This window comes from Hyperolius riggenbachi, chromosome 6, assembly GCF_040937935.1.
Source record: "Hyperolius riggenbachi isolate aHypRig1 chromosome 6, aHypRig1.pri, whole genome shotgun sequence".
Classification (NCBI taxonomy): domain Eukaryota; kingdom Metazoa; phylum Chordata; class Amphibia; order Anura; family Hyperoliidae; genus Hyperolius; species Hyperolius riggenbachi.
In genome coordinates this window covers 210,054,297-210,077,880 of record NC_090651.1, presented here as the reverse complement: position 1 = coordinate 210,077,880, position 23,584 = coordinate 210,054,297, and the positions used below count along the sequence as shown (strand labels likewise).

General features: G+C 44.7%; 1 protein-coding gene across 17 annotated transcripts in view; it reads left to right on the top strand.

Annotated features, from left to right (window-relative positions):
* ARHGAP32 (Rho GTPase activating protein 32) overlaps positions 1-4,883 on the top strand; it is a 562,915-nt gene extending 558,032 nt beyond the window's left edge. For all 17 annotated transcript variants that reach the window (XM_068240358.1, XM_068240357.1, XM_068240361.1 and 14 more), the window contains one exon: positions 2,279-4,883. In XM_068240358.1, coding sequence (XP_068096459.1) covers positions 2,279-4,513 — 2,235 coding nt within the window. In that variant the 3' untranslated portion in view covers positions 4,514-4,883. The remainder of the gene's footprint in view (positions 1-2,278) is intronic.
* Positions 4,884-23,584: the final 18,701 nt, after the last annotated feature.

The window sequence follows — 23,584 nt, the reverse complement described above, 5'->3', positions numbered from 1 at the left end:
GAATCCAGACGATATACAATTGTACAGCTGATTTATTATCTCAAGCAGTTGTTTAACTAAATTGTGCAAAGTTGGCCTTTTAACTGCATTTTTATGTCAGTGCCAGCTACTTCATAATTCAGTATGCTCTTAGAAGAATGACTGGGGTTGTATTTCAAGCAGCCTTGATAAAAGAAAAAAAACACAGGAGAAGAGTAGGAGCCCAATATGGTGTAGTGAGCGGGGTAATGGGAAAAATTATTGTAAACGAACTGTACTCACAAACCAGGGTTGCCAAACAGCAACCACCTTCAGCGCATGTGGAGAACACCCGTCCCACACTTGGGTTGACTCCCTAGGATGGTGGTCACTTTCTCAAAAAAAAAGAGGATGAGAGACTATGGGCCTTATTCTATTCTAGGTGATAAGTAGCATGCAGATGTGAGCTACCTATCACCTTGCCATCGCACAAGTATTAACACCAAATCCTATTGCCGGTTTCCTTCACGCAGTGGCCGATTATTAGGCGAATGCCTGAACGATGCTCCCTTTTAACGGACGTTGAGGAGCGTGGTTTACGCTGTGGTGCTGTCCTTCAGCACTATGGCCTCGGGCCTCGCTCCCCACACATGTGCGGGAGCCCAAGATGCTTTGCTTGGGCTCTGCGAGAAGATGGCGGCAGATGTACATCTGCCGCCATCTTCTCGCAGAGCCCAAGCAAAGCATCTTTGAAGCTCCCGCAAGGGCTCCCCATTGGTCCACTGCTTGAGTCAATGAAAATGGACCAGACTGTGGACCAATGGGGAGCCCCGCAGGAACTTCAAAAATGCTTTGCCAGGGCTCTGCGAGAGACTGATTACAGTGAAACATACACTGTAATTACACGACGGGAAGGCTGCGGATTTCCATCGGCAGTAGGTAAATTGCGTGGGGGGGAGGGGGGCCACTTCGGTTAACTGTGGTTGCCCGATGGGGAGCTCTGGGGTTCTCCTTATTAAAGGAAACCCCCAGATACAGCGGCAATGACGTGGGTTAGTGTGTTTAGATCTAAGCTGATGCTCATGTCTGCCACATTAAAAAAAGAACTATTGGATAGCATGTTCTTTACCACACGGGGTGTGATGCCAGCTATAGGATTAGGCGATGCAGCCCCTGAGTGGAAACATCAGAGAGTGCAGTCTATGCACTCTCTGATGTCCCTGCGATTGCATTTCTATAAGCGCAGCTTAAAGTGCGCATATGGAAATGAGTCCTAAAGGTATTAGAGGCAGATGATCTGCGAGACAGCCAGGCAATTGGTATTGTTTAAAAGGAAATAAATATGTCAGCCTCTATATCCCTATTAGTTCAGGTGTCCTTTAAGAGACATGGGTCCCTCTGTCTTCTGTAAATGTCACTGAAAAGCTCATGTAAGTTTGGAAGCCACTACTCTGCATACGGCTGCGAATAATTTTTTTAGTTAGGTTGTCAGAGATTTAAAGAAAGTCCACGGGAGGAAAGAGCATGCAGCTCTGCAAGTAAGATGAAAAGTTTACTAAGCTGGTGTGTGAAGATGAAGAAGCCTGGGGTAGTGGAAAAGTACCCTAAAGACTTGTGTCGACACAAAATAGTAAAAGATATAAACATTTAGTGTGTCTGTCTTACAAAGTTGGCCAAAGAGTTCCTGTGCCCACCAGTAGTGGGCACATTGTCTTGTAGGATTGAGTAAGGAGGATTGAGGGCTGGTTCACACGGGCGTTTTTGTGGCGTTTAACGCGGCGTTTCAGACGCAGCGTTTTTTACCATCTACTGCCATCCCATGCAAGTGAATGGGAGCGTTTGGAGCTGGCTTTTGCAGGCTTTCATGAAAGCCTGGCGGTAGATCCCGGCGTTGTGTCTAGTCTCGAAAGCAACATGCTGCTTTCTGAGGCGGTAAACGCCAGGAAACAATAGCAGAGACCAGAACTGCTAGCCTTGAACGCTTCCCAATAGCCTTCAAAAGCTAGCTTTAAACGCTGGTGTTTGAACGCAATGCCAATCGAAAGCTCAGCAGACGCCTGTGTGAACCAGCCCTGACTGCTGCTTTGCAATGCACCTGGCCAATCATGACAGGCAGATAGTTTTATTAAACAGAGTGATAGGGCCACATGCCCACCAGTCATTTCTCTTCATTACCAGCCTTTCTGCTTAAAAAAATGGTTGTTCTATATTGATATGTTTTTGTTGTTTTTTTTCAGTTTCTTTGGAAAACAAAGCTATATGTATTCACATACATAAGGAGTCAGAATGAACAGTAACTGTTACCTTTTTTATATTTTAGGTGCCTGGATCTATCCCTCCTGAAGATATGCCACTACCTGGGCCTAGTGAAGTGAATGCCACCTTCCCTACTGAAGCCTTCACTCCTCCACCACCTTGTGATAAGCCCAGCCCAAGGCCTCATCTTCACCAGCGTTCAGAGTCTTTTCCTTCACACCCCATGCACAGCACTGCTCCACCAGCTCCGCCTATAAGAACCATGGAGAGTCGACTGGCCACTGCCCTGCATTCAAACTATAATGAGGCAATCACAGCTAGCAATTATCACTCCTTCCTAAACACAATGATGCTGCCATCTTCCCTGGAGGATGCACTACCAAGACACAACTATTCTACTCATATGAAGTCTGAGAGCATGTTAGAGCAGGGAGCTTGTTACAGACAACCTTATCAAGCCCAAGCTAAACCAGACGACAAGGCTGAAGTAGGAGATTCTTACCGACATGCTTATCTATCTAGTAAGCCAGAGAGCACAGAGCTTGGCTACCGGCATCCATATCCTTCACAGATGGAACCAGAGAATCTCAATGAAACATATGAGGCATTTCTGCAACATAAACCATCAGTAATTCCCAAGACCTATAGAGCTGAAACTCTACACATGCAGCCATATTCCTCCCGTTGTGAAACTCCCTCATCCAATTCCACCCTTTATGGCACCTACATGGCTCCAGCCAAATCATCAGGAATGCCGTCCACCCGCACACGGAATCGTCCTGATTATATGGGAACTCTAAGTCCAGGTCTACGCAATTACTCGGAGGATGCTCCCCCCTATCCCACTATACGACGGGTGCAGTCTCTGCATGTGCCTATGCAACCTCCACCACCTCCTGTACGCACACTTCCTATTTCCAGAACTGAAGTACCACCCGATGATGAGGCTGCTTACTGTCCTCGTCCAGTGTACCAGTACAAAGCATGCCAGCCGTTCAGCCCCTCATCAGATTATCATGTTACTCAGCTGCAGCCTTACTTTGAGAATGGAAGGGTACATTATCGTTACAGTCCCTACACAGGGAGCACAACTTATTATTCTTCTGATGGCACCTTCTATGATATGGATCCTTATAGCACCTTACGTTTACGTCAGCTTCACCTCTATCCAAGCCGAGATTTTGCTTCTTATACTACAAGACACCAGCCCAAGGCCACATATCGATCACAAGGTCTGGCTCCATATCCCAGGGGAAGCCTACGAGAGCACAACTTTATCAGCCGAGATGTGCCCCCTTCATTACCTCCTGATCACCCTCGGCCCATTCACATCTCCTGGGACATGGAAGATATGGACCGTTACAGGCTACAATCCTTAAAAAGGGAGAACAGAACACGACCTAGATCTAAAGGACCAGTCATGTCTCAGTATGACAATGTCACTCCATCTCTAGTGGATGATATTGCAGGGTTGGATGTAGTTCATCACAGAAGCCGCTCTGACCCAGGAAAGACTCCTGGCCTTCTAAGTGTTGCAGAATCAAAAGATGCCCGCTATCCAGTAAGAACAGAGGGAGAAGAGAGACTTGCACCACCTCCACCAGCCTATGGTAATGGGCATCAGGAAAAACCGTCTTTGCCTCAAAAGCAAAGTGGAGTGAGTAGGAATAGATTACAGCATGAGCTGAACCCTGAACTTCGAACTCCACCTCAGCAGGATCCTGGACACAGACAGGTCTCTGATGGCAGAAATGGTCCACCATTCCTACCTGGAGAGTACAATTCCAAGACCTTGCCAATGCCATCCGATCATGCATCTTATCATTCCTCCAGCAGTAAATGCAATGTGAATTCACAGGAGCCAGTAAAGCTCAATCACAAAGAAATGAGACTGCCAGAGGATAAAGACCAGTCACTTGCCAGGCCAGCTGAAAGTTCACACCGGGACTGTTACAGAGAGGACACTGCACAGTTTGCCTCTGCTGCAGCTCCACCAAAACCAGAAAGGAGTCACAGTCTCCGAGGCCATAATTCAGAGACTTTAGAAAGAGATCCTGCTATCTTTTATCCCTACCAGACACTCCATAGCAAGCTGCATAGCTCAATATCTGCACTATCTCAGTATGATAATGTGGCAGATTACCATTCCATACCCCACCATCGATCAACAAGCCAGTCTACCCAAAATGCCTTCCCTCTTGTACATGGTCGAACCTATGCCACTGCACTTGGCCAGGGAGCCTTTCTAGCTAGTGAGTTATCAATGCAAAGGCCTGAGGCTAAAGTCCATGCAGAGTGAGGTTCTGCCAGAAGAGTAAGGTAGAGAACTAGGTGGAGAGAGGACTTCATTCTTATTAGGCAGACCCCTGCTGGACAGTGGACTGTTTTATTTTTTCAAAAGACTAAAGAAAAAAAAGAGAAAAAAAAATGAAAAGAATACCAAATCCCAGATGCGATACACAATAACTTCAGTACACAATCACACAACTAGCAATATACACGGACACTGATACATCCCTGCACTTCAGTCCATTGTTAGATACATGTTTTTATGTTGTAAACAGTGATGTCATATAACCTGTTCCGTTCGTCCCCCTCCCTCCCACTTGGTGTCCTTCCTAAGTGTGAGAAGGAACACAGAGAGGAATAAAGGACTCCTATTTAATCCATATTGGGTTTGTTGTGTATATGAAACATGACATTTATGATGATGTTCCTTAATCCTGTGGTACGTTTTCTGTTATTATTATCGCCTCTTGAAGTGGCAACCTTATTCAGATATTTCCTTATGTATAAAGGGCAAGGTATGGCATATAAATGAGACAGTAAGTCTAAGCATGTGTGTGGTAGGTCCACATCCCTAGTGCTTCTCTATTTCTCCCTCAATTCTGTGAACCTGCACAGAATGTTTTGCTCTTAATTTACTGCAGCCCACCATGTTCACCAAGTAACTGACTATAAAATGTTGTGTCATCTGCTATATAAGAAGTGTATATTGGAACATCAGGGCCTCCATTAGTTTCACTGTCTTCAGTGTGGCATGAAGTCTATAAATCCTAAGAACAAAGACCAATGTCCCTAGTCAGTTACATTCTCACCATACTAATATAGCCATATTAATAAGTCTCTTATCAGAATTTTGTGTATTCATAACTGTGTAAAACACTGTTTCCATAGTAAATTCTTCTGTTTCATAGACAGATTTTCAGAAAAAAAAAATATATTTTTGACTGTTGTATTCTTGGAATAAAGTTCTCCTCATAGCAGAGTTTTGCAGTTAATTAAATCCACAGCCACCGTTAATAAACATCTGTGTAACACATTCTATCCTGTGTAGCGGTGTTGCTGCTGCTGTGTCCCGATCCTGGGCAAATACAAGACATTGCTTTAATCTATGTATTTTTCTGTTATCAATGGACTGGGCACCAGTGTACATTCTTGAAGACTGTATTGTTAAAGGACAACCAAATTCTAATGCAAAGCTGCATTGCTAAAAGGTTTTGCTAAATGGCTGCCCTACCTCAGCTGTGCAGGGCCTTTAGTTTCAGCAATGAAAGAAACTTCATTTTTTTCCCTATTTTATTAAAGAAATAACTTTTTGTAGCTGCAGCCCAGCTATTTTGGTCGAGAAAGCTCACAAGTACCTGGATAGCATACTGGTTAAGGCTGTTGCCTTTGATGTGGGATTTGAGCCTTTGACCAGGGTTCAAATTCCGGCTCAAGTCAGTGTGCAAAACAGTAAGGAGTCTTTGGGCTCCCTTATGATCCTGGTCACCCGTGGAGCACGCACTAAGTGGCTGCAGCCCTGAAGCCCTTTGGGTCTGCCTGGAGGAAAGGTGTCTCTGATATCATCTGGATGTAAAAACGAGGTGCCTTGCCACAGCACAATAGTCGAGAGCTTGAAATCTTTCCCTGTACACCTCTACTGACTTGAAATGTCCTTAGTCAAGCCCAGTAGCTATTGGTTAATTAACTAGCTGCCAGCTAATTGAATATCAAGTTACTCGGATTGATTGGTATAGTTTCAAGCAAGTGTAATTTATCATGGAAGTGCCAAAATCTAGTCTCAACTGAAGCCTAATTGTACAAATGATCAATTATTTTGCAACTTCAAATTGATTGGAGAATATTGACCAGTGCCTTACATTGCAGCATTTGGTCAAGTTTGTAAATAATCCATTTCAGTGTGCTGCTAGTTTGGTGCTGCTCGATGCATTACAGAGCTGTACAAGCACCAATCTACTCTCCATCCAGTCAATCAAAATTTGACAACACTCCTTGTCACAGTTCCATGCAACAAAATGTCCGAAATCAACAAGATGTCCGATAAACATCTGCCCAGGTGCCATATCTATCTTAATTTTATTAAAACATTTATGTACTCCTTCATTCATTAAGCAATTAAAGTCAAATATGGAAGACTAGGAGCAGCTCACAATTGTATTACTCTCACTGTATTATGAGACAACAGTGTCTCCCTTGTAATGAGTCTTCCCCATGTCCTTGTCCACAGCCAGCCCTGATCCAGTGCTGGCAGCCCCAAACAAATGACAACGATAAAAACAACATTCGCTGCTGGGCACTGGTGCACTAGCGGCTTTTTTCTTAAGCTCCGCTGGAAATAGCCAAGTCCAATCGGGACCGCTCTACTGCGTAGACGGCTCGCACCTACGCAGTAGAGCAGGCACAATGAGGCATGGTTATGTCCACCAGAGCCTGAGCGGAAATCCACTAGTGCACCTGTGCGCAGCAGCGACATGCGGACTTTCAGGGGTGCCAGCTCTGGGTTGCCTTCTCTGAGGAGGACGAAGGAAGCCTCTTTAGGATCTAGAGGCTCCCCAGGGGTACTTTTTTCCCTTCAGGTTCACTTTCATTTGTTATAACTTTTTTGGCTATGACTTTGTAACTCTAGCGATCTCTCCAGCAGCTTCCAGTTTTGCCAAACCAGTTTACTTTTTACAGTTTTCAATGTAAAAACGAGGCCAGGCCATGCATACCAGCTTTTCCCAACTGCCAAGCAAGCAGCTCCCTGTGTGCATATACTTCAGACAGTGGTGGGGAACGAGCAAGCGGGACGCGTATGTGCACGCATTGCGGGGGATAGCGGCTGTGACCTAGCGCCCATTTAACGGGTGGGCCTTTTTACTAGTTAAAGAAATAGGTACTATTCCGTTAGCCGGGTGCAACTGAGCTAAGTAATGTACCGATTCATGTTTTTACTGGCCGTCTAGCTGCGGCCAAATGTATCAAAAGTGAGTTAATCGAATTAAATTAAGCCGGCGGCAATGTAACAGATGAAACCGCCGGCTTCGGCTCTGCCTCCTCTCCTCCCCCTGCCTCTCTCCTATAGAACACTAGCAGCCAGGGGACATGCGTGTCCCGAGAGTCGTTCGTCGCAAGAAACAAGCAGAGCAGGGAGGCTTCAGACATTGCTTCTGCCAGCACCCGCTCTGCAAGAATGAACGGCAGGATTCCCTGCAGCGACTAACGACTCTGGCGTCCACCGGCTGCCAGTATTGTATAGGAGAGAGGCAGGGGGAGGAGAGAGAGCCGAAGCCGGCGGCTTCATCTGTTACATTGCCGCCAGCTTAATTTAATTCAATTAACTCACTTTTGATACATTTGGCCTAGTTCACAGCCGCTACACCCTGCAATACGCGTCCCGCTTGCTCGTTCTCCACCACTGTCTGAAGTATATGCACACAAGGAGCTGCTTGCTTGGCAGTTGGAAAAAGCTGAATCTCTGTGAACCACACACAGCAAACTGTCAGATCCGGCCCTGTGTCCTAACTGCCCTGGCTGCGCACATGCTCAGTACAAAAAAGCCAGGGACACACAACCATTCAGTTGATGACGCAGGGACACTTGCATTTTATTGTATAGGATACATTCCTATTAGGGCTCGTTTCCACTAGTGAGGTGCGAATCGCCGGGATTCCACCGCTGACGAAATAGCATGCGGATGCGATTCCGCGTGCATTTTTTGCCGCGATTTCGCATAGGCAGGGTATATGCGAATTTAACCATGTCACTGCCTGGTTCAATTTAGATTACTTTTGGTGCAAAAAACGCATGTGCGATTTCCCCTATTAAATACATTGCCTGCGAACCGCCTGCATTCTACACGCAGGCGAATTCTGCAGGCTCTACCGTGCAGAAAAATCCTACACAGAAAAACGCACCAAAAAACTGACAAGTGGAAACAGGGCCATCCACTTGTATTGGTTATGCGAATCCGCATGCAGATTCGCTCCAGTGGAAACGGGCCCTTAGACTTAAAGAGAAACTCCGACCAAGAATTGAACTTTATCCCAATCAGTATCTGATACCCCCTTTTACATGAGAAATCTATTTCTTTTCACAAACAGACCATCAGGGGGCGCTGTATGACTGATATTGTGGTGAAACCCCTCCCACAAGAAACTGAGTACCGTGGTACTCCTGGCAATTTCCTGTCTGTGAACCTTGTTGCATTGTGGGAAATAGCTGTTTACAGCTGTTTTCAACTGCCAAAAAAGCATGCAGCAGCTACATCACCTGGCAACAGTAAAAATGTCACCATGTAATAAATGTCAGAATGTAAATCAGGATTTTCAAAGATTTTACAATGGGGAAACACTGACTAAATCATTTATACATACTTATTGTAAAAATGAAGCACTTTTTTTATTACATTATTTTCACTGGAGTTCCTCTTCCACATACCGAGGCTGGGTCTGTCTATAGAACCCAGCCTCTGTTGCTATCTAGTTCGCCCCTAAGCCCCCCCCCCCCCCTTGCGCTCTGCAATACCCCATAAATCACAGCTGCGCTATGCGGGCTGTGTTTACCTCGCTCCTGTCAGTCTCGGCGCTCCACCCGCCTCCTGTATTGCTCCGGTCCCCGCCTGCGTCCCTTCCCTCCAATCAGCGGGGAGGGAAGGGACGCAGGCGGGGACCGGAGCAATGCAGGAGGCGGGGGAGCGGCGAGACTGACAGGAGAGAGGTAAACACAGCCTGCTCTGACAAGCTGCGCGTCAGCAGCGCGGCTGTGATTTATGGGGGGATTGCAGAGCGTAGGGGGAATCTAGATAGCAACAGAGGCTGGGCTCTATAGACAGACCCAGCCTCTGTATGTGGATTTTATTCTCAGAACCCTGCCTCGGGTTCTCTTTAAGGCATACCTGAAGCAAAAAAAAAAAATAGCAAGATACTAACCTAGTAGAGGGAAGCCTCTAGGCTATTCAGAGGCGTACCTCTATAATCCAGAGATTTCCCTGATCTTCCCCTCCGTTCCTGCATGGGACCTTTTTTAAAATATTCAAAATTAATCACTTTGCATCTATACCTTGTTTCCCTCATGTGGACCAGAGCAATTTTGACATTTTAGCTATGTCTCTATTTAATCGGCAATAACTTTATCCCTGCTTATGACACCAAAATGAAATATATATTGGGTTGTTTTTTTCAAGAAAAGCTATTCTTTAATTGTATGACTTTATTTCCCTAGAAGAATTTTGTTGTCTATGCATTTTAATAGCAAAAAGGAGGAAAAAAAACAAAACACTTTTCTCAGTTTTACCAATTCCAGTTCAAAAATAAAAAGTGCTACTGTAGATAAAAAAACCACACATTTTTGTAGGCTATTTCTACCGTCTATCACAAAAAACGTAAATTATGCTCCTCTCACAACATATGGTGAGGGTGAGGGTATTTGATTCTGAAATAATGCTACAGTGTGTATTCTTCATTGCCTGTAGCCGCACTGTGCAGGTGCAAGGATGGCTTGCATAGTAGCACGGAGCCACTTGCGTACTGCTTTTTACTCTGTGCACAAGCACAGGTGACATGGGGAGAAATCAAACACATTAGACTTTGATTATGGTAGGATTAGATTGTGAGCTTCTATGAGGACAGTCAGTGACATAACTCTGTACCCTGTAAAGTGCTGCGGCCGATGTCAGTGCTATAGGAATACAGAATAATAATATGGTGGGCATTAGACTGTGGTAGAATTAGATTGTGAGCTCCTATGAGGGCAATCAGTGACATAACTATAAACGTTATAAAATGACTGAAGCGTTGTAAAATAAATACATCATAATCTTAATACAGGTCAGAGAGAGGAAAGTGAGAGAGGAGGAAGGGAAATACACAGCAGTCTGTGAGAGAAGGCAGGTAGGGACAGTAATGCTGGGTACACACGTTGCGATTTCTGGTCGATCGATTATTTTCGACATGTTCGATCGGGTCTCGATCAATACAGCCGTCGATTTACTCATGTTAAGTATGCAAAATCGACGGCTGTATCGATCGAAACCCGATCGAATATGGAAAAATTCGATCGACCAGGATCGATCCTGCCGATTAAGTGGGAAATCGCAACGTGTGTACCTAGCATAAGAGATAGCAGAGAGAGATGCAAGAAAGTGGAAGAGTGTCACAAAATAGAAGAGGTAGAGGAAAAGGAGAGTGGGGGGGGGGGGGGCGGATGTAAGGCAGATAGAGTGAAGAGATGTCTCACCACAGGTGGTCCAGTTCAGCAGGGCAGGGGTTAAAGCACTAGGAAGGGTGATACAAGAAGGGAGGGAGCGTGAGAGGAGCATATGGGATGTAGAGAAGCAAAGCAGGACAATAACAGGGCAGCCAGACACAGGAACTTACAGTGGCAGGTTAGCTTGCTTATGTAAATATAGTGCAGACCCCCCCCCCCCCCCCCCCCCTGTGCTTCAGTGTCTCTGCTTCTATCACTGGAACACGCACCAACAGCTCTTCTCTCCCTTACCTCCTGTGCAGCTCTGTCATCTTAGAGTCTCTGCAGCTGATAAATTCACCGCTGCTTGCATTCTGGCGGCACTTTCAAACAAGCCGGGAATGAGAGGGGCGGCACTCATCCTTAGAGCAGGAAGCTCTGCAGGGCTGTAATGTGAGCTCCGTCGATGTGCTTTAGCTGTTAACATGATTGGAACGGATCTCCCTGCTAATTGTTTAATAACAGGGCGATGGGCACTAAATGCTGCTCAGAAGCGCCTCTGGCCGGGAGCGCTCTGCATGTGCGTTCCAGCCACGGCCAGGAGCTCTCTGCATATGCGCTCCAGCCGCAGCATCACGCCCTGTCCTGCGCGTCTTCATCCGGCACCAGTCAGCAAGCTTTGGTAGCTTGCTTTTCTAATGGGGAGAGACGGAGAGCAGGGCAATAGCGGAGATGATGCGGAAGGCGGTGAAAGCATTAAAAAAACGGTATTTTGAGAATCTGCATGGTACGATTGCCATGCACATTGAAACCGCGGTATACCGTCATACCGGTATACCACGACAACCCTAGTGGAATGACTCAGACTTTTTTGACCTTGAGTTAATGGACAGATACTAAGATATTTTCCTGCAGTATTTGCTCGTTCAGCATCCTTGTCCAGAGGCAACAAAGTATTCCCAAACCAAGATACAGGCACCACGTTTCACAGATGTAACCAAATGTTTATAATTATGCCCAAGGGCATAATAAAAGTGTATGCAAATTAGATTTGGTTTGTCTCGGTACAAAGGACAAGAGGACATGACCTACGCATGGAAGAAAGAAGATCTTGCAATGTGTGGACAAAGTGGTCCTTCACAGTAGGATGCAGAATATCTACGGAAAATTTTATATTTATACATAAAGTGGCTCTGAAGTGAATAAAGTGCCCCTAGGGGGTACTTACCTCTGAAAGTAGAAGCCTCTGGATCCTAATGAGCCTTACCTCATCCTCACCTTCAGCCCCGTTACAGTGGTAAGACCCCTGAAAGTCTGACGACACGGCCTTCTGCTCAGGCTCTGAAATAGCCAAACCCAATTTAGTCCACTGTACTGGGCAGACACCAGCCATTTGCACATATGCAGTAGAGTGGACTCAATCAGTCTCTGCTATTTCTGCTCGAGCCTGAGCTGAAAGCTGCTAGTGTGGCTGCGCAGGCAGGCCACTGTTATTATTAGTGGTTGTTTGGGACTGCCAGCACTGGATCGGGTTGGCTAAGAAGAACAGCAGAAGCCTCAATAGGGTAAATATTTTTTTTTTAAATTAACTGATTCCCTTCAAAAGGGGGATGCTTTTCTTACTTTAAAAATATATCCACAGCTGTAATTACTAGATGTAAGAAGGTGATTTTATTGATACAGTCAATACATTTTGCCCTTCTGCCAGTGGTGTAGCTAAGAAGCTGTGGGCCCCGATGCAGGTTTTACAATGGGGCCCCCCCCAAGCACTCTATACATGACAATTCATACGGCGCACCAAAACCTGCCAATGGCAACTACAGTGTCAGAGGTGCAGGAAAGGGATGGGGAGCAGTGTGTTAGTGATTACCAATATTCAAAGTATCTATAAAAGTAATTATTATGATCACAGGACCAATAGAGAGCTAATACTGTGGTTGAGGGTGGGCCCTTCGGAGCCCCTCTGGCCCAAGGGCACCGATGCGGTCGCTACCTCTGCACCCCCTATTGCTACGCCCCTGCCTTTCCTGTCCTCTAGATTAACATGCAGTGAGGCTCAAGACTTGATCTTTAGCACATTGTAGAAATACATTTCTTCATAATAATCCTTCTGTGCACACCACTGTTCAGAGTTTTTATGACTGTGGACTCATTAATACAGTCATTCACTAATTTAAGAGAGGCCTTTAGTGCCTTGTACACATAGTAGAAAATGACTGTTTGAGGCTTTACTGGACACAAATCTGGTGTGTGTACAGCTGGCCCAGAATGTAGGTTAGCATTTGTCGGCTCTTCTCCTCTGCTCATAAAAACACCACTTGCTTGCTCATTGCCCATTATCCCTTCTCCGCAGGACAGCACGCACTGTTTAGCTATAGCTATACAGTACTTACTGTAGTATTACACAACTTGCTGTTAATTAAATTTTTGCTTGCGGATCACTCCTGGGTAGAATAACAATAGTGTTATATGCCTCCATTTGTATATATATATGATCTGTATAACAATGAATTGGTGATGTCCTAATTCATTGATATAGTTTTGAAAACTTTTCCAGCATGGCGAGTGTGAATAACTGTCCTACATCTTCAAAAATAGAGTGATGAAACACTTCCACAGAGCTATGTTGGGAAGATTAAACTTGCATAGAATCATTTGTTGTTGAACGATGCAGGGCCTTCCCCACTCCCACCAGATTTATACTGTATTCCATTGATTTAGACACCTGACTCAAATTTCCCATCACATTACTGGTACTTTATAATCAAGATTCACATACTTATGGCACACACAAACTTGGAACTCTGGATTATTTTACTCAGTTAATATACAAACAGGCATATTTTGGACATTTGAATTGACTCTAAGAATCTACTTTCAGGACAGAACACATTTTAAGTAATAGATTGCACAGAAATCCTGAAAATTCAAAAGATTGAACAAATATACAACCACCACTGTATGCTGTGTACACCTATACACCCTGGTAAAGTGAATTGATTTTGAACAGAAAAATAGATCTGAAATAAGAACTAATGTGTATTTGCTATTCTTTGATGATCACACATTCACCAGGATTTTTCTTATTGTTCTGAACCTTAAAAAGAAAAAAAAAAAAGACATTTTCATTAGCTTCAAAATGGCATCAAACCTATATATATATATATATATATATATATATATATATATATATATATATATACACACACTTTTAAAAGCATTAGCAGTGTATGGCCAGTTTCTGTCAGTAAAATAGTAATGGTAATGGCGTCAGATTTGAAAGCTCAAGAGACAAATATCTTTCGTCTCTACAGTCTCGTACACACGCCTGACTTAAGTCGGCTGAGGCGGGCGTTAACGCCCGCCTCAGCCGACTATCAGACTTTGAATTACTATGTCCATTCACATTTTAATGCAGTGTTGTGCAACACACCACTGTGAATCCAGCCTAAAAGTATAGAGGCAGAGGATCAGCAGGACAGCCTGGTAATTTGCATTGTTTAAAAGGAAAAATAAATATATCAACCTCCATATTTCTCTTACTTTAGGTGTGCTTTAAGCACAAGTTAGTCTGGGTTGGAATACTGCAATAATTAAAAGATCTAATGCATCCAGTAAGTAAAGCCAAGTCGGCCAGCCAGCAAACGATTGGAGCAGCCCGGGAGGACGTCGAGGGAGCCAACGGCCTAAAAGGGGCGCAAGGAAGCCCCAGTTAAGTATAAATGCTTTAGTAAATTTCATCTCAGGTGTGCTTTAAGGGGACGAGCGATTAAACCTAAAAATGTTGAAATCATTACACCTATTTATCATTCAAAACTTGTCCTTAAGCCCTGGTCCATCCACAAACCGAACACGAGAAGTATCAAGTACAGGGTGTTTATGCCCGTTTAAGACTACCATAATCCAAATCAAATCACCATTAAAAGCCATTATCCTCTCCCACTTGTTTTATGTCTAAATCTTTACAAAACTGGGTCTATAAGGGGTTCTTATCCTGGTAGGATTTAGTGAATCTACAAGGGGTTCCTATTCTGGTAGGATTTAAGGAGGAAGATATCTTTCTCTATCCATTTCAGACTTTGTAATTCTTCCGTCACATTTCCACATTTTGCAAATACTGTATCTGCCTAGATCTCATTGATGCATTCATTATTGTGTACCTGGTGACAGTCTTTATATTTTTGTCTTCTTTGAAGGAGCAAAGAGCTCATGTAAATAAGTTTCTAGTATGCCTACAAGTCCAACAAGTGCGAATTCTCCAATGAAACTTCATAGCGGCGAATCAGTGCGGAGCGGCGGCGATCGGTTTGCACACGCAGCTAGCAAAGTGCTAGCTGCGTGTAGCAAAAAAAAAATTATGCAAAATCGGCCCAGCAGGGCCTGAGAAATCCTCCTGCGCGGCCAGGAAGGTTAAACACCTTGACCCACCTGTGTCCTTTGTTTTAGATGTTTTAGTTTTGGAGCACACTTGTCCATGCAGAAAAGCATGTGTTCTAAGGCATGTGCATTTCTGCATTTTTCTCCATGTTCGTATTTTTTGGATAAGTGTTTTCTATGTGCGTTTTGAATGCGTTTGCATATTTCATGTGTTTTGTGTTTTTAGTTATCTGCGTTTTCAACGAGAGAAAAAAATTCATTACTGGATTTTCCATAAAACATGCGAAAATGCATACCCTTTCGGCTTCATAGGAAAGCTTTGTGTGCAAATTGCTTGCAGGAAAAAGGAAATGTATGTGCAATTTTAAGACGCAAACAAAAATCATGGAGCTATACATTTTCTGTGCAGCCAATACACTTTCATTATATGCCTGTTCCTCTATGCAGCAAAACACATGCAATTCAAATAAGCATGCACCCAACATCAGAATGTGCTCTCACAATCCTCTGGTCTCAGGTCTTTTTTGCACCTGCAGCCTTCTTCTCACAGAAGCTATATTCCTTGGAAGATAGTTATTAAAGGGGAACTTCAGCCTAGACAAACAAATGTTTGTGATTCATGGGGGCTGCCATCTTTGTCATGGGGGCAGCCATCTTTTTGGTTGAAAGGAGATGACAGGGAGCATGAGACACAGTTCTAACTGTCCTGTGTCCTGATAACCCCTCCCAGCTGCACGCACTAGGCTTCAAATGTCAAATTCAAAATGTAAAAAAAAAAAAAATTGCATTAAAACAGCAGAACGAGAACAACAACATCAGAAATCCCATCATGCTTTGCACAGCATCAGGGGAAAAAAGCCCGGGCAGTTTTCTTTTGTGCAGCTAAAAATGAGGCTTGTATAAGAGAAACGAAGTTCTGATGCTGTGAAACTGTTAAAGAAACACCAAGCCTTTTCAGTGCTGCTGAGTCAATTTTTAGTCTGGAGGTTCACTTTAATGATCTGCTTACCATCAAAGTTGCTTTAAGTGAATTGAGAAATCTACTTCATGGAGCTTGCATCCTACCTTGCTATTTAGAGACTGTTATATATTGAATGTTTTGAGATTTTAATCAAATGATATGTCATTGACGGATTTTGATTTCTACATTTGGCTAAGGGCCCTGCCGGATGAGAAATTATATCTGTACTGTAACAAACATGGAAGAAACCGCTGCGGTGAACAGCGATACCATCGCAGCTGCCTCCATCTCCCTGCCTAGCGATCTATCCGGGCCTCGGGCGTCTAGCACGCCGAGGACGGGTTTGTCAGCAGCACATAGAGTTGCATTGTCGCGTGCGCGCGCGCACAGATGGGACCTTTATGCGGGGAGGAGGCGCGTCAGCTGACCGGCCGGTCGGCTGGCGTCAGAGAAGACGCTCGCTGCTCCCCATTGGTTGACGGGAGTGGGCGTGCCGAAGGGGTCTCCTCTGCTTCTTAACCCATTCGCGTTCCGTCATTTTCACTTGAGAAATGTTTACCTCCCATTCATTAGCCTATAACTTTATCACTACTTATCACAATGAACTGATCTATATCTTGTTTTTTCCGCCACCAATTAGGCTTTCTTTGGGGGGTACATTTTGCTAAGAGCCACTTTACTGTAAATGCATTTTAACAGGAAGAATAAGAAAAAAACGGAAAAAAATCATTATTTCTCAGTTTTCAGCCATTATAGTTTTACATGCCTCCATAATTAAAACTCACGTATTGTATTTGCCCATATGTCCTGGTTATTACACCGTTAAAATTATGTCCCTATCACAATGTATGGCAACAATATTTTATTTGGAAATAAAGGTGGATTTTTTCCGTTTTGCATCTATCACTATTTACAAGTTTAAAATAAAAAAAATATAGAAATATTTCATCTTTACATTGATATTTAAAAAGTTTAGACCCTTAGGTAAATATTTACATGTTTTTTTTTTTTTATATATTAAACATTTTGGGAGGGTGGGATGTAAACTATAGTTTTATAATGTAGTTGTGTGTTTATTTTTTTTTACTTTTAGTTGTAGTTTTACTTTTTGGCCACAAGATGGCGGCCATGAGTGTTTACATGACGTCACTCTAAGCGTAACACACGCTTAGAGTGATGCAGGGGGGAGGCAACGGCCAGAAAAAGCACAGCTTCCGAGAGAAGCTGTCGCTTTTTCAGCGGGGGAGAGGAATCGGTGATCGGGCACCATAGCCCGATACATTGATTCCGTGGCTACCGAATCCGCGGCCGGGAGTGCGTGTGCACGCGCGGGATCAGCCGCAGGAGCGCGCGGTAGCGCGCATGGTTCCAGGACGTAGTTTCTACGTCCAGGAACCAAAATAGGTTAAGCTTTGCCGATTCACTCGCAACGGTGTGCTTTGATCCGGGAGGAAACCGGGGATTTCACACAGTGATAGGATTTGTTGATAGCTATAATTATTATCGGAATACTGTTTATTATCTGTGTATGACTCTTGCTCGTTCTGACTATTCTTACTCTCAGTGATTCTGTACTTCTGCCCATCTGATCTTGCTGCCAACTCTGCCTGTTAAAACCTTCTTGCCTTTGCCTTCTGATTTTGTACCGTATCTGTCTGTCTATCTGTTGCCAACTCTATTAGCCTGAATACTCTACTCTCACCAGAGGGCCCTTGTCTCTGGTGAGGGGCTCTGTACTGTTAGTGCCCTCCAGCTCCTCTGGTGAGGTACAGCTAAACCTATCAGTACTACTGTTGCACCAAGCACTATCCTTGCTTTCATATTAGCTGCTGGTATACTTGTATTATTGGTGATTCTGCAGATCACCATATAATCAGGTATATATCTGCATTATAGGTGATACTGCAGATCACCTAATAATCAGAACTCTGTTACTTGCTGACACATATCGTTACAGAACAGCAGACCAAAATGTCTATGGAGGAACTGTGCAGCCAAGTTGGGGCCTTGACCACAGCGGTGAATAATTTAACCGTGCTGTTCAATACCCAACAGACTCAGTTCACCCAGCTGTCTGGAGTTGTGCGAACCCTCCAGCCTGCAACCGCACCAGTGCAGTCCCCTCCAGTTGTAGATCTTAGAAGCAGTAAAGTGTTGTACCGTGTTAGCCATGAGTAAAAGCAAGAAGTTTTGAATCAGGATGATACCATTTATTGGCTAACTTAGAGATGGATAAACAGTAAGCTTTCGACTTATAAAAAGCCTTCGTCGGACTGGTTCCTGTTGTAGATCTTAGAATGCCTCTCCCTGAAAAGGTTTCAGGGCACAAATCTGATTTTCAGAATTTCAGAAATCGTTGCCTCTCTTACTTTGAGATGAGACCTATTTCATCAGGGACAGAAAGTCAGAGGGTGACCTTCATTAAAACCCTATTATCAGAGGATTCACAGACATGGGCATACAGTCTTCTTAGTGATCATGAGGCATTATCTTCAGTTCAGGAGTTTTTTAAGACTATGGCTATCATATACGATGATCCTGATATCGCAGTCACTGCTGAAAGGAAGCTAAAGACTCTCAGACAGGGACGTAACATGGTGGAAACTTATGCCGCAGAATTTAGAAGGTGGGCTGTGTCGGCTAGATGGGGACAGTTTGCTTTATTAGATTGTTTCTTACCCAGTCTCTGATGTAATGCTAGCTCATCCAGAGCCTAAGACTGTCGATGAAGCGATTGCATTGGCGGTATAGATTGATCGCCGCATTCGTTATCAAAGGCAGACTCGTGGGAGATACTGTGTGAGATCTGTTGCTAACGTCTCTCCGTCATCTTCTCCTCTTCCGGATGAACCGATGCAAAGCGGACATTCTAAGTTATCAGAGGTAGAAAAAAAACCGAAGACTGTCAGAGAGACGCTGTTTATACTGTGCAGAAAAGGGTCATTTAGTACAGAACTGCCCTAAGAAGTCGGGAAACGCTGCCGCCTAGGTGTAGTTAGAGGTACTACCCTAGGCGAGCCAGCATTACCTCTAACAGATAATCGCTTGCTCCTCCCCTGTTCTATCACCTGGGAAGGTCAAGTTTTGTCCACTCAGGCATTTGTGGACTCGGGCTCTGCAGCCAATTTTATCGACTATGACTTAGTTAAAAAATTAGGGATTCCCCTAATCCCATTAGACAGACTTCGGTGACAGCAGTGGATGATTCCTCCCTGAAGTGTGAACAGCCTCTTTCTCAGACCCCTGTACTGTTGTGTCATATAGGGGTATTGCTTAAAGAAAAATTACAGTTTTTTGTGCTTCGAATGGCAACCTCCACTGTGATCCTTGGGATGCCGTGGTTGCAAAAGCATTCTCCTCAGATTGACTGGAGTTCTGGCCAGTTGTTAAGCTGGTCATCCTTTTGTCATCATCATTCCATGGAGAAAGTTGCTGTTTGCGCCACCAAGGTTCAGGTGGAGGGGGTGCCTAGGCAGTATGCAGAATTTGCGGATGTGTTCTGTCCCAAGTCGGCAGACAAACTTCCCCCACACCGAAGTTTTGACTGTCCCATTGAGTTACGGCCAGGATGTATGCCCCCTAGGGGTCATTTGTATAACCTTTCTAGTCCTAAAAAACTTGCTATGCAGGATTACATTAAGGAAAACCTGGCCAAAGGGTTTATTCGTCCTAAGTCTCCGGCCGGAGCAGGGTTCTTTTTTGTTCAGAAAAAGGATGGTGGGCTTCGCCCGTGTATTGATTATCGGGGATTGAAAAACATTACCATAAAAAATCGTTACCCACTCCCTCTAATTGACGATCTATTCTCCCAGGTGACTAATGCTAGTATCTTCTCTAAACTCGATCTAAGAGGGGCATACAACCTGGTACGCATAAGGGAGGGTGATGAATGGAAGACAGCGTTTAACACGCCCGACGGGCGCTACGAGTACCTTGTCATGCCCTTTGGGTTGTGTAACGCTCCTGCTGTCTTTCAGGAGTTGATCAATGAGGTGTTCAGAGAAGTCCTGGGGAAGTTCGTTCTGGTATATTTGGATGATATACTGATCTTCTCATCTAACCTGACAGAACACAGGGAACATGTAAAGTTTGTTTTGAAAAAACTTAGGCAGCATTCCCTGTATGCAAAGCTATAGAAATGTCTCTTTGAGGTGTCTGAAGTTCCCATTTTGGGGTATATCATTTCTACCTCTAGGCTTTCCATGGACCCAGGAAAAGTCTCTGCCGTTCTGGAGTGGACACAACCTGTGGGGTTGAAGGCCCTCCAGAGATTCATAGGGTTCGCCAACTATTATAGAAGATTTATTAAAGGATTCTCTTCTGTAGTGGCACCCCTCACTAAGCTCACCAAGAAAGGGGCGGATACTTATAACTGGTCAGCAGAAGCACACTCTGCTTTTTCATCATTAAATTGTAGTGATACTTATACAATATTGGTTAATGGATATACAGTATATAATGCTAATTTGGTTTAAAATGACCTTTCAGAAGTCTGCTGAGCTTAGGGTATGGTCCCTTCCTTGTGGAATTTAAGGTCACAGATGTCAAGACCATTCGTCATTAAAAGTGTAGAAAATAGATCACTGTCAAGCCAGGCTTCTGGTTGCAGAAATTGTATCCTGGTTACGTAGTCAACAGTTGCTTGTTATGAGATGTGATTCAACCTTAAATTATTCTGAGTTAGGAAAAGAGGCTTTGTTCCATATACAGCTGAAGACTCAAAAGTTACATCATATTATTGCTGGTCCAATCAGAAGGCAGAACAGTAGGAATACTGAGAACTAGCATATATAGAAGAACCAGCAGGAAGGTCTGTGCTCGCACACGCTCACACACATTCATTCTCTTTACATGACAGGCACATATACGCATATACATACGTTCAAAGAAGATTACTACAGACAATAGATTCGATATACAGATTACACAGCAATTTAAATCATTCTGTTTTTATATCTTTTGTAACTGATTTTTGATGTATCAAAGAACTGTACCTTATTGATTATTGAATATCTACAAAGATCAATAACGTCTAATTAAAATCCACATTTTACTCTCTCGTGAGGACTTTGTTTTTTAAGCAAACCTTTTTACCCCGATTTAACAGAGACCATAAAATTCGGGACTGTTTTCACAAAGCCAAATGTCTGAAACCTAAAAAAAAAAACGTTTTTCAAAAACTGATCTCTGTTTAAATTATTCTCCAAGTTCTAAGATTGCTTAGCCTGAGGCGGTTTCCTGCATGTTTCAATGAATAAGGCCCGTTTCACATTGGCGATAAAAAAATGGTCCGTTCGCAGAACGGAAAGGATACTGTACAAACGGAACGGATCCAATGTTAACCTATGGATCCGTTCACATCCATCCGTTCAAACGGATCCGTCCTGCACGATCCGCTGAACCATTGGTGCTGCAATAGATGCTGCAAGTTTGCTGCAGCACCTATTTTTCTGGACCACTCAGCCCAGCGGACTGGATACGGAAGATGAAACCCTGCATTTGGGGTAATGAGAGAACGGAATGTTTCTTCACACAGGTGAAGAAACTGAACATTCTAAGGGAAAAATCCACTGGAGGTGGGGATGTGGGGACGTTCCACTGGGGGTGGGAGTCTGGGGGATGTGGAGACGAAGTGCACCTGTGCGGGTCGGTGAGGGAGGGTTTCTTACTAGGCTTCAGTCTTCTTCCCCTTGAATTGCGCCACACGTCATGTTATGTGACTACCTCGCGTCCTCCTTCCGAGTTGAAGGAGGAAGCGTGGTAGTCACGCGATGCGATGTGGGACGCAATTGAAAGAGGAAGACAGAAGCCTGGTAAGTTAACCCTCAGATCCGTTTTCACTGATCCATTTGCCACTGTGAACCAAGCCTTACACATCCGGTGAAGCAAAAACCTGATCTGTTTTACCAGATCAGTTTGGCTGAAAATGCCAGTGTGAAACGGACCTTATACACCCCTCTGGTCCCTGACAGTATTTTGTTTAAGAAAGGTTTAAAGCGGAGTTCGCACTTGAGTGATAAAGGGACATTTCTCTGTTTATGGCATCACAAAACTGACAGGGAACAGCTCCTATTTTATATATTGGATGCATTCACACTTCGTACACAATTGTAACTTTGCTGGAGGAGTGTGTGTTTGATATGGAGGCGTTCACACTTGTCAGTCTGCAATGGATCCTTTGAGGTAAGTGTCCTGGGAAGGCGGATGTGTTTCCCATATAGCCTATGTTTGAAACACATCTGCACCAGGCTCCAGCCAGACCACAACAGACCATTGGAGCAGACACTACACTGTCCACTCCCGCTGGTCTACCTGGTCCAGCGACTGATGGGAACCCAGCCGAATGGTTCAGAAAAGCCTTCAAGTAAGCATCTTACCAGAAGTAGCAGCAGATAACATTAAAAACTGAAGCAGTTAAGGCTCATACACACGCTCAACAAAAGTCTTTTAACCACTTGATGACCCAGCCTTTACCCCCCCTTAAGGATCAGCGCTGATTTCGCTGATCTGTGCTGGGTGGGCTCTACAGCCCCCAGCACAGATCAAACACCAGGCAGAGCGACCAGATCGCCCCCTTTTTTCCCCACTAGGGGGATGATGTGCTGGGGGGGTCTGATCGCTTCTGCCTGCGTGTGGCTGGCGGGGGGGGGACACCTCAAAGCCCCCTCCACCGCAGGATTCCCCCTCTCCTCCCTCCCTTCCCCGGAGATCGGAGGCTGCACAGGAACGGATCTGTCCTGTGCAGCCTCTAACAGGCTCCTGCCTGTCATGTGACAGCGATGCCCGGCTGCTGATTGGCCGGGGATCGCTGATCTAGTACAACGCTGCTACTGTTAGCAGCGTTGTACAAATGTAAACAAAGTGGATTATTTACGCTTGTGTTTACATTTAGCCTGCGAGCAGCGATCGGCAGCCCGCATGCTATTCATGGAGCCCCCCGCCGTGAATTGACAGGAAGCAGCCGCTCGTGCGAGCGGCTGTTTCCTGATTAATTAGCCTGCAGCCGGCGATGCCGCTGGTCCTGCAGCTGCCACTTTGCCGAGGCGCGTTATGGGTGCGCGGTCGGCAAGTGGTTAAACGGAACTGTTGGATTGACTTGAGCTGCGTCTTATCAGTTGTTGGTCGCCTCTTATCGGTGATAACGCCTTGTCGTTTGTATGTCTTTTACTTGACAAAAGTTGTCCAAATTGTTTGATAATCGTACACTTAAGACTTTTGTTGAGCGTGTGTATGAGCCTTAAAGCTAATGGGAATCGGTTATTAAATTAAAAAAAAAAAGTCAGATACCCACCTAAGGAGAAGGAAGGCTCGGTCCTATTGAGCCATCCCTCTCCTGGTGCCCCCGGTGCTGCGCTGGCCCCTCCGTTCACATCCCCCGCCGAGGGGATTTCGGGAGCCGAGTCCTCCCGAAGACAGGCGGCGCACACGCGAGTGCGTCATAAAGACAAAACAAGACAAATAACATTTATATTGCGCTTTTCCCCTTGCGGACTCAAAGGGCCAGAGCAGAGCAGCAGCCACTAGGGCGCACTCTATTGGCAGTAGCAGTGTAAAGGAGACTTGCCAAAGGTCTCCTACTGA